General features: G+C 40.9%; 1 protein-coding gene across 1 annotated transcript in view; it reads left to right on the forward strand.

Annotated features, from left to right (window-relative positions):
• LOC124263575 (AUGMIN subunit 5-like) overlaps window positions 1-8,771 on the forward strand; it is a 36,087-nt gene extending 27,316 nt beyond the window's left edge. The window contains exons 17-20 of the mRNA XM_046698233.1: window positions 120-255; window positions 547-570; window positions 3,998-4,130; window positions 8,433-8,771. Of these exons, the coding sequence (XP_046554189.1) occupies window positions 120-255; window positions 547-570; window positions 3,998-4,130; window positions 8,433-8,556 (417 nt within the window). The 3' untranslated portion in view covers window positions 8,557-8,771. The remainder of the gene's footprint in view (window positions 1-119; window positions 256-546; window positions 571-3,997; window positions 4,131-8,432) is intronic.
• The last annotated feature ends 9,760 nt before the right edge of the window (window positions 8,772-18,531 follow it).

Genomic DNA, 18,531 nt, shown 5'->3' on the forward strand with positions numbered 1-18,531 from the left:
GCATTCTCTATTTCTGTTCAGGCCCAGAATGTGCATTTTCTATTTCTGTTCAGGCCCCAGAATGTGTATTCTGTATTTCTGTTCAGGCCCCAGAATGTGTATTCTGTATTTCTGTTCAGGCCCCAGAATGTGTATTGCCATGGTGTATGGAGCTAATGCAGGAGCTGAAACTAAATGAGCAGATTACCCAGTCTCTGGAGCAGGCTGATCGCAAGTCCAGGCACAAAGATGACAACGTACTGGAGGATATTGCAGGTTAGTAAAGGGATATCAGCAGCCTATACTTGTTATAAAAGGTGACTAACGTGATCAGGTGGTCAGGCTCGCTGACTTGGTTGACACATGTCTTTGTATCCCAGTTTTGTAGATCGATGCTCATGCTGTTGATCACTGGATTGTCTGGTCCAGACTTGTTTATTTACAGACTGATGCCATAGAGCTGGAATATTGCTGAGTGCAGTGTTAAACAACAAACAAACCTGTGCTATGTGCTATGTCTAACATCAAGCTTATCAACTAGTGATTTCCGACTTTGTGTGTTTACAGCTATTATACTGCCCAAAGTTAATGGTAACTTTTCTATTTTTCCAGTGTTTCAACTTCCACATTTTAGTTGAACTTGTTTGCACACTGCATTAACCCCACATGTCGATATCAGGATCTGAACCTGTTAAAAGATATTGATGAACTATGAAATTCCATCACACTTTTTAAAATAAAAGGGGATTCGTGGGTCTTGAGGTTTTCCCGTAAAATACACTTTAAGTTTAAATCTGTTTATTTGTGAGAATATAATGAGCCTGCGATGTGATAGCATCCGATGATAAGGGCGGATGTTCTGCACCATTGTATGAATGTTCTGTGCTGTTGCGTTAAGGTTGTGTGAATGTTTTGTCCTGTTGTATAAATATTACGTGCTGTTGTGTAAATATTACATGCTGTTGTGTAAATGTTACGTGCTGTTGTGTAAATGTTACGTGCTGTTGTATAAATGTTATGTGCTGTTGTGTTAAGGTTCTGTGCTGTTGTGTTAAGGTTCTGTGCTGTTGTGTGGATGTTATATGAGGTTCTGTGAATGTTCTGTGCTGTTGTGTGAATGTTGTTCGTGTGAATGTTCTGTGCTATTGTGTGAATGTTTTATGAGGTTGTGTTAAAGTAATATGCTGTTGTGTGAATGTACTGTGCTGTTGTGTGAATGTTATATGAGGTTGTGTTAAGAATTGAATGTCAGTTTGTGTGTTTGCACTGAAAAATGCCATTGTGTGAATGTTGTTCAAATGTCGCATTGTGTGAATGTTAGTGAATGTTCTGTGCTGTTGTGTGAAAGTGAGTGTGAATGTTATAAGAGGCTGTATTAAACGCTTCAAACCCTGAGAGTAGTTCCGCAAAAGTTCATGACCCAGATGTATTCGAAAACGTTCACACACGTTGTAACGATGTTTATTGTTATGAACGATTTGAAGGGTTCAAAGGAAATGAACCTTGAAAATTTAGATCACATGACCACTCTCTCAACCAACCAACGCTGAATCTGTGTGAAACTTCATGAGTACCTAAATTATTTAAAGTTATATGCTGTTGTGTGAATATTCTGTGCTGTTGGGAACCCGTGAAGGTGTTAGAATGAGCCTTCAGTAATCCATGCTTGTCGTAAGAGGCGACTAACGGGATTGGGTGGTCAGGCTCACTGGCTTGGTTGACACTTGTCATCGGTTCCCAATTGCACAGATCGATGCTCATGCTGTTGATCACTGGATTGTCTGGTCCAGACTCGATCATTTACAGACCGCCGCCATACAGCTGGAATATTGCTGAGTGCGGCGTAAAACTAAACTCACTCACTCACTCACTCTGTGCTGTTGTGTGAATGTTATATGAGGTTGTGTGAATGTTCTGTGCTGTTGTGTTAAGGTTCTGTAAATGTTATATGAGGTTGTGTGAATGTTCTGTGCTGTTGTGTTAAGGTTCTGTGCTGTTGTGTGAATGTTATATGAGGTTGTGTGAATGTTCTGTGCTGTTGTGATAAGGTTCTGTAAATGTTATATGAGGTGTGAATGTTCTGTGCTGTTGTGTTAAGGTTCTGTGCTGTTGAGAGAATATGTGCTGTTGTGTGAATGTTATATGAGGTTGTGTGAATGTTCTGTGCTGTTGTGTTAAGGTTCTATGCTGGTGGGAGAATATGTGCTGTTGTGTGCATGTTATTTGAGGTTGTGTTAATGTTATGTGCTGTTGTGTTGTGTGAATGTTATGTGCTGTTGTGTGAATGTTCTGCACCATTGTGTGAATATTCTGCATCTTTATGTGAATGTTCTGCACCATTATGTGAATGTTCTACACCTTTATGTGAATGTTCTACACCATTATGTGAATGTTTTACACCATTATGTGAATGCTCTGCACTGTTGTGTTTTTGTTCTGCAAATTTGAGTGAGCTTTCACATTTGTATTGAGCAACTTTTGCACCAAGATTTTCCTTTCCTTTGGTGTTGTTTTCTGCTGAACTGAATTTGTTGTGACTTAATCTTCTGTCAACATCTTCCTCTCAGAAACAAATGGGGGGCGGTGGGGTAGCCTAGTGGTTAAATCGTTGGTTCGTCACGCCGAAGACCCGGGTTCGAATCCCCACATGGGTACAATGTGTGAAGCCCATTTCTGGTGTCCTCCGCCGTGATGTTGCTGGAATATTGCTAAAAGCGGCGTAAAACCAAACTCAGTCTGTCAGTCAGTCAGTCAGAAACAAATGGAGCAGTGTAATGAAAGTTTGCTTTGTCGATTCACATATGTTTTCTACTTGTTTTGACAATTCCTCAAAATGAAGTTTTGGCTCTGTGAACATAAGCCATGAGTCTCTCATTATGTTCCGTCTTTGATGACATTCAGTAATTGCCAATATGATGTCACTGCTAACTAATGACAGAAGTTTTACTGAAGTTAGAGTCACAGATTGCAGACTTGCCTCCCTTACTCAACACAGGATCTGTGGATTTTGGGTTTTAATCCCAGATTTAGTTCTTGTCCTTGGTATGTCAGAACCATCATGGTATCCAGTTCATGTTATTAGCATAGAGGGACACAGATTGAGAGAAAGAAGTCAGGTCTCTCTCTTTGCCCAGGTACCCTGGTCACTTGACTGTGGCTTTATCCTTGGTCCAGACTGAATTAGAGACATGGGGAACACAGAGAGACTTTAAAATAGACTAAGACAGTCATAATGGTGAGTGGGGTAGCCTAATGGTTAAGACATCCACTCATCATCCTGAAGGTTCCTTACATGGGTACTATGTGCAAAGCCCATTCTGGTGTCCCCCGCCATGATATTGCAGGAATATTACTTGAAGCAGCTTAAGACTATACTCACTCACTCACTTATTGCTAAGATTACCCGTGAAGGTCCAGGTTAGAATGAACCTTCAGTGACCCATGCTCATCATAAGAGGCGACTTACGGGATTGGGTGGTCAGACTTGCTGGCTTGGTTGACACATGTCATCGGTTCCCAATTGCGCAGATCGATGCTCATGCTGTTGATCACTGGCTCCCAATTGCGCAGATCGATGCTCATGCTGTTGACCACTGGATTGTCTGGTCCAGACTTGATTATTTGCAGACCGCCTCCATATAGCTGGAATATTGCTGAGTGTGGCGTAAAACGACACACACTCACTCACTATTGCTAAGATTATTTTGTACTACGGTACTCTGATTATGCTTATAGGTTTGTATGTGCCTGTTGGTATGTATGTATGTGCCAGCTTTTCTCCTGACAACTGATGTCCTCTTCAAAGCATAGTTTAGATAAAACTAACTGACTCCATGGTTTTGTCTTCCAGAGGGGGTGGTGGGGTAGCCTAGTGGTTAAACTGTTGGCTTGTCACGCCGAAGACCTGGGTTCAATTCCCCACATGGGTACAATTTGTGAAACCCATTTCTGGGGGGCCCCTGCAATGACATTGCTGGCATATTGCTAAAAGTGGTGTAAAACTCTCTCACTCTTCCAGAGCTGAGGTCGGCTGTGACTGAGCAGGACAGGAAGCAGGTGGAAAGACTACTTCCTATTCTCAACAAGAGGTTGACTCTTGCCGGGGATGGACTCGGAGACTCTCTGCAGGCACACGCGGCTCTACAAGACTGGTATGTATTTTTACTCTGTGGCCAAATGTAGAGATAGCATCAAAATCCGGTAATATGACACACCCAGCCTTATCCCCCATACTGCATGTCTTGACCATGTTGAACACCAGTGCTTGTTGCCGTCTATTAGATCATGTGGTTACGGTAATACTCGTGCTGCTGGTCTATGAACTTGTGATCACTGTTTCAACCTTGTAAACTTGTATGTTTTGAGTAACCTGATACATTCCGTGGCTAGTTCCCGTTCACCAAGAATATTTGGAGTGTGGGAGGTGTCATACTAATTTGTGGATAACACTTTTACTGCTGCTGAGAGATCCTAAAAGATAGGCCAGATGCTAGAAATATCCCTAAGACTATTTTGTCGTTCATGTAATATGACTTACCGACCATAATTTTGTAAGAATAACGGTGTCTTTAAAGCAAGTAAACAAAATGGTACAACAAAATCCTTGGTTTCTCATTGCCTGGACTCATGTGGTACAATGGAATCCTTGGTTTCTCATTGCCTGGACCCAGGTGGTACAATGGAATCCTTGGTTTCTCATTGCCTGGACCCATGTGGTACAATGGATTCCTTGGTTTCTCATTGCCTGGCCCATGTGGTACAATGGATTCCTTGGTTTCTCATTGCCTGGACCCATGTGGTACATGGGAATCCTTGGTTTCTCATTGCTTGGACCCATGTGGTACAATGGAATCCTTGGTTTCTGTTAGCGGGGACTCATATAGTAATACAACAGAATCCTTGGTTTCTCTTTGCCTGTACCGAGGTGGTTCAATGGAATCCTAGATTTCTTTTGGTCAAGGCCCAGGTAGTACAACAGTATCCCATGTTTTTACTATGGTGGTACATCCCAGGTATGAACCTAAGTCTGTTGGCACCAACCCTCAAGTGTAAGCAACTCTGACAGCAGTATGGGTGAACCTGTTGTAATGTCATACATCCATTCAAAAACGGATTGACCACATGGGTGGATGGACCTATTGTAAATTCACAAATGAAAATGCCCTGGAACAAGTAAATCAAAATATAATTAGACAAATATTGGCTGCAATGAAACAATCATATAAGAAAAACACATCTGGCTTCTATTGACCTCACTCAAGCATTTCTCTTCAGAGATTTCCCAAGAATGAAATTGCACAATCAACTGACACCACAATTCACCCTTCCAGTAAAGTTGGTCAGCTGAACTTGTAACACACCACAAATCTCAGTGTTATAAACACATGTTTACTTGATATTGATAGATTTAGGTCTTTGATTGGCATTTAGAAGTTATGCATTAGGGCTGGATATTGCCCTGATTCTCATATTGCGATATATTGCAATAATTTAAGAGATATTGCAATACATATTGTGATATATTGACTGGAAGGTTTCTGTCCAAGTGCATACATCAAAAATTCATAATAGCTCTCTGTGTATGACATCATCTTCTCAGTTGCTGTTACACCATACTTTCAGGCTCCCCGTCCCCTTTGTGTATGGTTGTATGCCAATGGTTTGCAGATAAATAAAATGATATAGAGCCTTAATGTAGAATGTTAAATTGAAGTACTGTACTACATCAACGTTTTGCGAATATAATGATGAAGGTAATAGTATAACATGATTTTCATGGTCAGTGTTGTTTGCTTCAACAGAATGCACTTCAATGCAGTATGTAATTATTGTTAATCAGTGATTCATTCAGATTCAACGCCAATATAAACATGTGTTAACATGAACTATTGCTAACTGAAACAAAAACATGATCTAGGTGAACTACTTGAGCTTACAATCTCACGTGACCTCCAATAACTAACATCCTTGACTAGAATGGCATTATACAGTCCTACAAAATTTATAAGACTTTGGCCTTTAGGATAAATTGATAACAAAAATAACAAAACAACGTGAACTGTGAAATGGTCTCTCAGAGCCAGAGGTTCTACAAATAAGTCCAAATAAATGATTGCTCAAATCTTTTAAGGACATTTAGATATTGAATGCATAAGAAAAGCAACATTTATGGATGTCAACTTCTTTATTGTGAATAACACGACGTTTTGGAGTGTATGCTTGCTTCTCCATGACTTGATCAATGACCTGATGAAGGAGCAAGCATACGCTCCGAAACGTTGTGTTATTCACAACAAGAAGTTGACATCTTGACAAACCATAAATCTTGCTTTTATTAAAAGATTGGTCCATTTGAGGCCACTTAATTCCTCCAAAACGTCACATATGAAACCATTCAAACCCACAAAACTGAAATCATTGGGTAGAATATTTGGCAATTTTGGTGCCACTTATAAATACATTTCCACTTGTAAAATGTTACATGAAACCAACAGAAAAAAAAAGTATATTTGGCACTTTTAAAGCACATTTTGTTGTTATGGAAATAAGGGCAGATAATTCAAAGGGAGCTAACTCTGGATGACCCAATATATTGCAGAACCCAAACCATATCGCGATAATCGTATCGTATCACGTATATACCGGTTTACCGGTAATATTGCACTGCCCTATTATACACATAAGGAAGAGAGTTTTATGGATGTCGACTTCTATATTATGAAGAACACAACGTTTCGGAGTATGTCCTTACTCCTTCATCAGGTGAATGGATGGTATGAGGCAGAGAGCATGTATATGTACTTGTAAGAACAACAAAAGTAATAAGACAACTAAGGTGGAGGCTAAACAATGGAAGCCAACAGTCAACTGGTGTTGATGTGTGATTGGCAAAGGGCAAATGGACGCCAACTTGTAACAGTTGATTAGTGCTGAATAGATGCCAGCAGGTAAATAGTGCTGGTAGGTGATGAACAGTGGACAGCTGGGATTAGATATAGGCAATGGACAAAGGGCAAATGGGTAAGAGCACTTATAACAGCGCCTTGTTTTCGTCCGTTAAAAAATACAAGTTGTGAGGCCGATACGTTTATTTTTGGTCTACGTGTTGAACACCCTGAAAGAACATAAGGAAATATAATGGAATCACATAAATATGTACTTGCTCGAATCACTCATTAAGTCTATAAAATACACCTAGTTGAACTACATCTGAACTATGTCACAAGTTATAATGTTACATAATATTAATACAAATATACAACGATCATAAAGACATACTGTTGGTATCTTTAGGAAATATTATAGTAAATATATTTCTGGTATACATATAGGGATTCTGGTCAGGTGTTATATACCAGGTTGGTTGTACCCAAGCTGATACGGAGGATATTCTTCTGAATGATCACAGATCTTAAATCGTCTTAAAATTCCCATGACTTTAGCTATATCTTTTCTTCAGTAGTACAAGACGGCATCCGAGTTTAAAATCTTAACATTGTAGTTAAGCTGTGGTCAGCTTGACCTATCAGTGAAACAATAGAAATGACTGAGAGCTGGGGCAAGGAGTGTTGTAAGCATGCAGTATGACAATTAGTGGAGGTTAGACTGAGAGTTACAAGGCTTACTAAAGACACTCACTCACTCATTCCTTACGTACCCCCCGCCTATTTTATAAAGTACTTTTTCATTACTTGTATATCTTTGCATTTTTAAAAAAATTAGGTGGGGGCTACGTAAGGAACTCTAACCAATCTTCCTAACTATAAACTATGTACACATATATGTAAATATTTGAGTCTGACACACACTAATGAACCGTCTCCGTGGTGTAGTGGTTAAAGCGTCCGCCCGGAGAGTGGAAGGTCGCGGGTTCGATACCCGACCTCGCATACCAAAAGACGTTAAAATGTGGTACTTGTTGGTCTCTGCCTGGCGCTCAGCATTAATGGGTACAACAAGGACTGGTCGGCTCGGAGTCAGTATAATGTGTCTGAGTGGGGTATTCATGCTTCACTGCGGCATGGTATCTCAGTGGGCTATCACTATAAAACCAGCTTCAGTCTGGGCAAGTACAAGCAGCCGCACATACACATACACACGCATGCACGTCGTCATATGAGCGAAATATTCTCGAGCACAATGTAAAACCCAGTTTCACCTCACCTCACACACTAATGGATAAATGCAATAGAGACTGACAAATTGAGGCCAGAACAAACAAATGGAAGCCAGAACAAAATAATTAGCACCGACATTTATATAGCAGCAAGTACAGACAACAATCACACAAAGCATTCATAGCATTCATTCACCTGCTGGAGGAGTAAGGATATACCCACGAAACGTTGTGTTCCTCATAATAAAGAAGTTGACATTCATAAAACTCTTCCTTCAGATTTGGTGTCAACAAAATGGAATGGTTGAGGTTCTCAATTTGTGTTTTTCCTGTGTAGGTGGGATCAGCCAGCACAGAGTTGTGTCCCTTGGGTGAAGGTTGACAATCACACATACAAGGAGTGGCAGGATAGATGGAAGGTCATGGTCACTAGACTGGTCCAGCTGCAGGTTCAGAGGTAGACTGCGTTACCCCCTAGGCTGCTGCACACAAGACATGACTTCCCAGAACTAACAAGGAAAACCTGGCTGATCACTATTGGACATTCCTGACAACTCTGGAGAGACTGAACAAGCCATATGATACAGAATGTATAGTCCTTAATGTTATCAGTGTGATAGCAATGAGCTTGTAAATTTAGCTGTGTTGCTGAGATTTGTCAATCTATTGACAGTTATTCTATACTGAAAGGCAAAAGAAATGTCGTAATATTGGAAATGACATTTAAGTATCAATGGAACATTTGAACCTGTTTGTTTAAAATAATACGCCACTGAAATGCAGTACCGACTTTCATCAGAGAAGATAACCCCTCTCCATTGTCCCCCACGACAGTTTTGCCGCTGTTGTGTCCACTTGGATACGTTCCCGGCGGTGACGTTGGGTGAATATGGGTCTCCTGGCAGGACATCGACAAAACAGGTTCCTGGCTTGGAGACGTCGCCGAATGGTAGGTCACTGACTGGTCGCTGGTGGTTTCCTATGGTCACCCAAGCTGTTTCTCTGGCCCTTGCGAATAGGTCTTGCACGCGGTTGATGGACGATATGACGGTCCTGGCGACGTGTTGTTACATCGGGTTGACCACCACGTGGACGGTCATCAGTGCTGCTGGTGGCGTTGGATCGCACTCTAAGACGTTCTATCGTTCGTATGCTGCAACTGAAGTCATTAGCAATGACTCGAGCATGTTGACAAGCGTGCAGACGTCCAATAGCTTGTTGTGGTTGATCTCTCGTTAACCTAGTCATAGCTGCTGTGTTCAGAAAACAAGTGAACGATTGCCATTCAAGCCGGCAATTTATGCCTGAATGCATTTATGAGGCACGTGCATCTCGATTTCAATGTTGTGTTTGTGGGAACTTTTCCCTCTCCAAAAAAAACAAAAACATTTCTAACTTCAATCTCAAACAATACTTTATTGGGCAATGCAGGCTATACGACCACGATTCGTGTTTCCTCAAACTTGACTTCTGGTGTATATTTAAAAAAATAGGTTCAAATACTCCATTGATACTCAAATGTCATTCCTAATATTACGACGTTTCTTTTGCCTTTCAGAATATTTCAATATGACTAAGAAACAGACTCTTGTGTTCCTTGTTTTTTTAGAAGACAATATGTATCTCCATTTTAATAACAATGTCATGCATATATTCACCATTGGTTTTAGTTCTGATTCCTGAAAGTTTATAGTTCAGATTTAATCCTGAGAATACGTCAGGATCATGTGATTTTCTTTCTCCACTTATAAGCAGCAGAATTTTTGCACAGCACACTTAATTGAAAATTAACATGTCTCTTCTAGTTTCAACAATGTCAGTGAATGCCTGGATTGTCAGGAGGTGGTAGGGTAGCGTTGGCTCGTCAAACCGAATACCTGGGTTCTGGTGTCCCTGGCTGGAATATTGCTAATAGGGACGTAAAACCATACTCACTCACTGGATTTTCAGTCACATGGCAGAGGTATTGCTGCAAGGTCCAGACGACAAGAACCTTATTGTAATTGTGTGAGTTTGTTTGTGTTTAACTCTGTACTCGGCAATACCGCGTCAGTCTGTAAATAATGGAGTCTGGACCAGACAATCCAGTGATCAACATCATGGATCTACTCAATTTGCGATGATGTGTCAACCAAGTCACCTGATCCTGTTAGTGTAAGTTGCCTTTTACTACAGAATCGGTTGCTGAAGACAAATTCTAACCTGGATCTTTCGGGGGTTACTGTGTGAGTGGCAGGTGCAACCAGTAGGGTTGAACATGCTTTCCTTGTTTCATGAACCTCATTTTCTATGACTTCATACTTATTTAACCGCTATGCCAGAAATAATTGCTTTAGCAGCACGAAACCCATGTGAAGTGAGTGCTCTCCCTTGGCATGACCAAAAATCTGTATGCCGAGGCTTGCAACTAGAGAGGGGGAAACATCGGGCGATGGGATAGCCTAGTGGTTAAAGCGTTCGTCACAACAAAGACTTACATTAACCAGAATTTCTGTGACTTCATTCATATATTTTTTACAGCTATGATGGAGATAATTACTTAAGTCGTATGGTACGCATGTGGATTGGCTTCCCTTGGCATGACCAAAAATGTGTATGCTGAGGCTTGCAAAACTCCAGTGGACATAGTCAGTTCTGATATTTCTGGCTGACATGTATCGTAAGCACCATATTATCAGTTATTAATCACTGTTTTAACTCTATGTTCACAAACATTATTCTGCCTTTGATGCCCAGGTACATCTGTTTCCCCCAATGATTGTGAATGATTATTCCCTTTCTTTCATGTTTTTTGTATATATTTTTTGTAGTTTTGAATATAATCCTCTTAAAGTGAATGGCTACATAACCCGTGAAGATCCGGGTTAGAATTTGTCTTCAGCAACCCATGCTTGTGGTTAGAGTCGACTAACGGGTGGTCGGGCTCGCTAGCGGGGCGGTGGGGTAGCCTAATGGTTAAAGCGTTGGCTCGTCACGCCGTAGACCCGGGTTCGAATCCCCACATGGGCACAATGTGTGAAGCCCATTTCTGGTGTCCCCCGCCGTGATGTTGCTGGAATATTGCTAAAAAGCGGCGTAAAACCAAACTCAGTCAGTCAGTCAGTCGGGCTCGCTTGCTTGGTTGACACATATCGAATGACATCATAGATCGATGCTCATGTTCTTGCTCACTGGATCGTCTGGTCCAGACTCGATTATTAACAGACCGCCGCCATATAGCTGGAATATTGCTGAGTGCGGCCCTAAACAACATAACAATCAGCAACAGAACCTGCATCGTTAACGCAGGCAGCTGTAGACATGCTTGGCTGGATACCGTTTTCCCGCAGGTGTTGCTCTTCGATTGATTCGTCCCACGAGAATGTGTGTATTGGCTGGTGTTTACCGATGTGATACATTTATGACAGGAATTCAATGAGAATGTGCACACCTGAAAGGAAATACCTTAGTAAATCGATACATGAAGTATTAACTAAACAATACCACCAGGTTACCTTTAGATTTCAAGGTTGACGACTACAAACCATCTGGCGATCGGGTATATGTTCAATACAGATGACATTTCACTCAATAAGTTGATTCTGCACCTGTCTATTTAAAAGGTATAAGGAAAACATGGCAGGATATGTGCTTTCGTGGCTCAAAACGGAGATTTATGTACCAGGTTGTTTCCACCATGTTTCCATTTCAGTCGAAGATAATTGATTCTAAACCTATCAATTATTTAAACTGTACAAAAAACATAGCATAAAAATGTGTTTTTGTAGCAGGATAGGGGTGGTACTCTTGATTGAAAACCAACGCCTGCTGGGGTGTGAACTGTGCGCCACAAGTTTATTGCTCAATATATATTTTTTGTTTTCACCCTTTAACTTAGTAAACAGAATGATTTCCGCCCGTAACCCCGCATTTTAAAAAATCATTCTATGCCTAAGAATATAGGCCTGTTGTTTTTATAAAAAGCCTTATCCTAACGCTAAACCCCAACCCGTCGAAATAATCCTAATAAATAGAATACATTTCAAGCGGATTACGGGCGGAACTCTTACCGTTACAGGTACTAATAATAATCTTATATCTGTCACAATATACTCAATGTGATTAATATCACTTAAACTGCATCAATTCCAAGAAGACGTGAGTAATAAACACATGCAGTTCACCAGAAGATTATATAGATTATCCAGCAGCAAAATAGCACAATGATAATCATGATAGAAAATGTATAACTCTCCACACATATTTGTTGCAATGATATATATGAGACCCGTGAAGATCCGGGGTAGAATAGGTCTTCAACAACCCATGCTTGCCACAAAAGGCGACTATGCTTGTCGTAAGAGGCGACTGACGGGATCGGGTGGTCAGACTCGCTGACTTGGTTGACATGTTATCGGTTCCAATTACGCAGATCGATGCTCATGACGTTGATCACTGGATTGTCTGGTCCAGACTCAATTATTTACTGACCGCCGCCATATAGCTGGAATATTGTTTAGTGCGGCGTAAACTAAACTCACTCACTCACTCAGTGATATTTATATGAAATATAAACACATTAAAAGGATAACCACCTACGAAATATATGGTACTCAGGTGATAGTGAGCATCGCCTACCTTAGTGAAACAGCATGTCCATCTATAAGTGATCTAACATACTATTAAGTATATTATGCTAACTTCATCATATAAGTTATTTGCTTCTCTCGAGGGTTATACGGTCTGATGTACGCCTCTTTGTAGCAGTGTCATGCCTCGACTACCGGCTCGGGTGACACTGTTACAAAGAGGCGTACATCAGACCGTATTACCCGAGGAAGAAGCATATAACGTATTTATCTTACCGCCATGTTAAATGTACAAAACATTTTATTTAATGTGAAAAGATCGCGACCGACTATATGGCATGTAAACAAAATGGCGTCTGCCTCTCGACTGGATTTTTAAAATCAGTGAAACATATTCTGAGAAGCTTAAATCTGCTATAAAAATGGTTAATTATGTTTAAGTTGAGTGTGCAAACCACTCAATGAATAAAATAGCTTAAATAAAGCATTGAAAGTCGGTAAAATAAATATGTACAAAGTGAACACAAAAACAGCTGATCGAACGGTTTTCGTCATACGATTGTTAGCACTTCAGCTTCTCGGCGGTTTCCGTGGCAGCGGGTAATATTTTTTCCAGTTGTCCCCGTCCTGGGAGGGGTGACACGGAAACTTCGTAAAGCGTCATTGACCAATGAAATTAAAGTATTTTACATGAAGGTAAGATAATAAAACATATCACGCTATGCGATGACAATTCTAAATGCATGCTATTGCATAATCATGATAATGGCGTAAATAAACATATACATCTATAATATATGTATACGTTACCAGCACAGCATTGTCTGTGTTGTGATATCCTTACAGATATATACAATAAACATTTATTAAAATCATATGGGATTGCAAATGGCACAATCATTACATGTACCAACAAGTATACATGGCCGACAAAGATGGCTGCTGAGCAGGCACATAAGATAATGTGTTGCCTGACTTTGTCGTACACATGAACATATGCCTATAAACATTATTTTACACTAATCCTAAAAAACATTCATACCTTCACGTAACACAATATTAAAACCTAAGCAATAATAATGTTTGTGATGTAACTATACATAAATATTAGAACCTACATAATGTTTATTATTTAGTTAAACTAACTTGAACAGAGAGTAAAAAGAGGAGAAACCAGACGTCCGTCAGAAGGTTTTAAGGTGGTAGACTAATTTAAAATGTGCTGATGTTAGTGGAGAAAGGTAGACAACATTAAAATATGACCAATAAGAGATCAAGGAATAGCTTGTCCACTGAGTGAAGAAAAAAAACACACCCTACTCTCCCACAATAGAGCTCAGGTCCAGCTTGGGGCAGCTGGAGACAAATACCATACACGCTCAAATAAAAACATAATCCAATAAAACTACCACAACCAAACTGTTTAAATACAATACCGTATTTATACAAATAAATAAAATGTGAAAATATGTCACTGACACATTTTCTCCGCTCAAAATTAGTTACCGCCCTGTTTATTGTCTAATGCAAAAGGACTTGTCTAATGCAAAACAGTGATGTTTGCAAGCCTGGTTCCATAGTTATGCTGCGCTGGCGCTATACTGACCCAGGCCATGACTACCACAATGGCTGCCACCGCAACATGGCGGCGGCGGCGGCGACATGTATGTACTGTACGAAAACAGGAATATAGAGGTTTTTCTTGTGCATGTTTATCAATACTGGAACAATTTTAACGTCAGGTGAATGACGCCCGGTGTTACTTTTAGCGAAGAAAGTATTATTTAAGCCATTATGAGATTTGAAAGTCGTCATCACAAAAGCGAACTTTTAACATCGACACACACCCTGTTTACAACAGCGTTAAGTTCGTTAATATTCTAGTTGATTTTTGTCACTAAATTGTTTAAAAAATACAAGTAACGATCGGATAGATACTGTTATCTATATTGTTGGAAATTTGTCAACGATCATGGCACGTTTTCTCCCTTTGTTCTGGCAGTCTCTTAGGACTGGGTGTACTGGGTGCATAAATACTATTTCACATGTTTGTGAAGAGCCATCTGTAAACTTACATGGCATAATAAAGAGATCGGACATATACTAAGTCAAAATAGAAACTAAATCATATTTTAATCAATATATATAAAAGAAAGGACACAAGAATGTGGTATAGAGGTTATTTATTTGTTTAGGTCGCTAGGATGAACTGAAAATAATCACAATGGCAAAAATCGGTTTCATGTGGTTACAGAATTTATCAATAAAATGCGTAAACAAAGTGTTAAGACACACGACATTAAATCTGATGTTTCAAACGTTCGGACCGCCTCCGTGGTGTAGTGGTTAGAGCGTCCGCCCGGAGAGCGGAAGGTCGCGGGTTCGATCCCCGACCGCGTCATACCAAAAGACGTTAAAATATGGTACTTGTTGGTCCCTGCCTGGCGCTCGGCATTAATGGGTACAACAAGGACTGGTCGGCTCAGAGTCAGTATACTGTGTCTGAGTGGGGTATTCATGCTTCACTGCGGCATGGTATCTCAGTGAGCTAGCACTAAAAAACCAGCTTCAGTCTGGGCTAGTACAAGCAGCCGCACATACACACGCATGCACGTCGTCATATGAGCGAAATATTCTCAAGCACGACGTTAAACCCAATTTCACCTCACCTCACCTTCAAACGTTCAGTAGCGTGTATGGCCACCCGTGCTTTCACAACGGCCAAGCTACTCCTTATGGACTGTCTGATACGTGTAAACACATTATTGGGGAGTCGGCGCCATTGTTCCTGCAAAGCAGCACCAAGATTCTGCAGATTCTGGGGTTGGTTCTTGAGAGTGCGCAGACCTCTACCAAGAGCATCCCAGATGTGCTCCATTGGATTGAGATCAGGTGACCTTGACGGCCACTCAAGAACGTTGATTCCTGCGTGCTGCAGGTAATTCCTGGTCAAGTTGGCTGTATGGGGTCTGGCATTGTCATGTTGAAAGTGCACACCTGGACCAATGGGTGCCATGAATGGAATAAGTTCGTGGGCTAGCACCTGGTCGCGGTAACCTGCAGCAGTAAGGTTCCCACGGATAACCAGAAGTCGGGAACGGGCAATCCCACAGAAAACACGCCAAACCGTGACACTTCCGCCTCCAAATGTGTCAACTTTCTGTACGCAACACTGAGCATAAGGTTCACGGCGTCGCCTCCACATTTTCATCCTACTACCAGCGAATCTGGGGGTATATCTTGATTCATCACTGAAGACAATTCATTTCCAGTCTCTTTTGAGTGCATCAGAGGTGTCGTCGGGCCCACAGCAAACGCTGACGTCGACGTAATGGGTGTCAAAATGGTTCCTCGATATGGTCTTCGGACACGAAGGTGAGCAGCTCGCAGCCGGTTTCGGATGGTTTGTGCCGACAACAGCCCTTAAACAGCTCAGTTGTGGTTCCAGTAGTCGTGAAAAAACGGTTATGGAGGTGACGTAACACAATTTGACGGTCATCGACCAGCAGTGGTGCCAGTTTGTTTGTAAATCATAAACACTCCGACGGCTGCACCCCATTGTCCTTGCAACGTCACTTACTGACGTTCCCGCTTCCAGCATGCCAACGGCGTTCACGTTGCACATTTGAGAGGCGCGGCAGAAGAATTGGCTGTTCTGAATTGTGCGTTAAAGTGGTTTTTTTCACTTTGTACAGTTGATGGGAACATACGAGCGAATGCATGACGTGCAATGATAGGATCACGTGACCAGTGGCACGTGAAAAACACGTTTCAGCACTTGTGCGTGGTGCACGATGTTTGGACATTCGTGACCAACTCGTGTTATTCCGGGACAAGCCGAATAGCGGTTACGGAAAGAGACGAGTAGTGACGAATGGATGTTTGGATTGACTTCAATGTGCTCTGGTGACTTTTTTCTTTTACAGAATGCTTGGGGATTGTTATGACATCCAAAAACTGTCTACTATAACAATTAGTATTTTTATTAAATATAAATTGTGAAACTTTTATTTTGACCTAGTAAACCAAATGCTTCCCCATAGAGTGAGTGAGTGAGTTTGGTTTAACGCCGCTTTTAGCAATATTCCAGCAATATCACGGCGGCGGACACCAGAAATGAGCTTCACACATTGTACCCATGTGGGAATCGAACATGGGTCTTCGGCGTGACGAGCGAACGCTTTAACCATCAGGCTACCCCGCAGCCCCGCTTCCCCATAGACTTCCATAGTAACGTTGTATTTTCTTAAAAAAGAACCAGGTCGTCAACAGGCATTAGATGTACATACATGCACAGTATGCTGCAACAAAGCATGCTGCCTAGGTAAACCAGCTCCTTTTCCTTGTACAGAAAACATGCGAAGATCTGGGTTAGAATTGGTCTTCAGTAACGCATGCTTGGCGAAGAGGCGACTAACGGGATCGGGTGATCAGTCTTGCTGACTTGGTTGACACATGTCATCGTACAATTGTGTAGATCGATGCTCATGCTGTTGACCACTGGAGTGTCCATGCCATTCAGCATGTCATCATGTTATACAATACACTAAATATATAAAAGGTTGGTCAGTTTTACTGGATAGATATACATTGATGAACCACAAATAAGATTATTGAATAATATTTCTGATACCGAAAGAAATCGGGCTTCATTACATACAACCAGTAGCTCCATCATATTACTCGTTTGGAATTAGAAAATTTGCTATTATACACACAAAGTTGAGATATATGATTAGTCAATTAAACTGTGATCTATTTCAAGATGAAAGATTCTGTTTCTTATTACTGCGACAATGCTTGTGAAAATGTACATCTCTTCCTAGTAGAATGACCCGTGAAGATCCGGGTACAAAATATATCTTTTTGACTGTGGCACTAATACATTTCCATTGTTATCTCTTGTAGATTGTGTGTTGATATATCTATTCTTTGAACCAATGAAGATCCGGTTAGAATTGATCTTCAGTAACCCATGCTTGTCGTAAGAGGCGTCTAACGGGAACGGGTGGTCAGGCTCGCTGACTTGGTTGACACATGTCATCGGTTCCCAATCGATGCCCATATAATTGATCACTGAATTGTCCGGTTCAGACTCGATTGTGTGCAGACCGCCGCCATATAGCTGGAATATTGTGGAGTGCGGTGTAAAACTAACCTCACTCACTCCTATTAGAATGTAAACTGTATAACATTCAAAGAGAGATATTAATGTTAAATTTGAAAAGTACTGTAAAACCAACCCGAACTGTTTAAGTAAGACTGTGTAAGTAATTGCATACCTAACCTGACCAAATCTCCCCCTGTTGTTATCTGTGTCCCTTTCCTGTACATTCCGACTCCAGGACATATTGACATGTTCGTGAACTGTGATACGTTATGTCTAACCTTATACAGCAGCCTTTAGTCAACATTGTGCTAAAATAGTTTCTCTCTCCGAACTAAAGGATGAGCATTTCAAACATTAAACATGTTCCTCGCGTGTTAATTTCCGTGATAACAGATATTTCCGTCTCTTTCCCCCTTAAAAATAATTAACTATAAATTTCATGGTTTTAAATTCGTACATGATACTTCATTTTCCGTATTAAATATATTCAACTATTTTCTATCCACAAACATGGGTCTCTTAAGATTGTACCTTCCCACTCCCAAACCAGTGTCCATTGTGGGATGGTGTACTTTCAACACACATCCTCTATTCAGCCTTGAATAGAAAAACTTGAGGAAGCAGGTCGGGCTGTTGGTGAGCATGCGCTATTTGAAACAGGTTACAGCCCAACTCTATTTTGGCCTTCATCCACTAGGCTTATGTTTTTTCGTTTTATGAGTGAGTGAGTATGGTTTTACGCCGCTTTTAGCAATATT

This window comes from Haliotis rubra, unplaced genomic scaffold (genome assembly GCF_003918875.1).
Source record: "Haliotis rubra isolate DU_JTF1 unplaced genomic scaffold, ASM391887v1 Scf89, whole genome shotgun sequence".
Classification (NCBI taxonomy): domain Eukaryota; kingdom Metazoa; phylum Mollusca; class Gastropoda; order Lepetellida; family Haliotidae; genus Haliotis; species Haliotis rubra.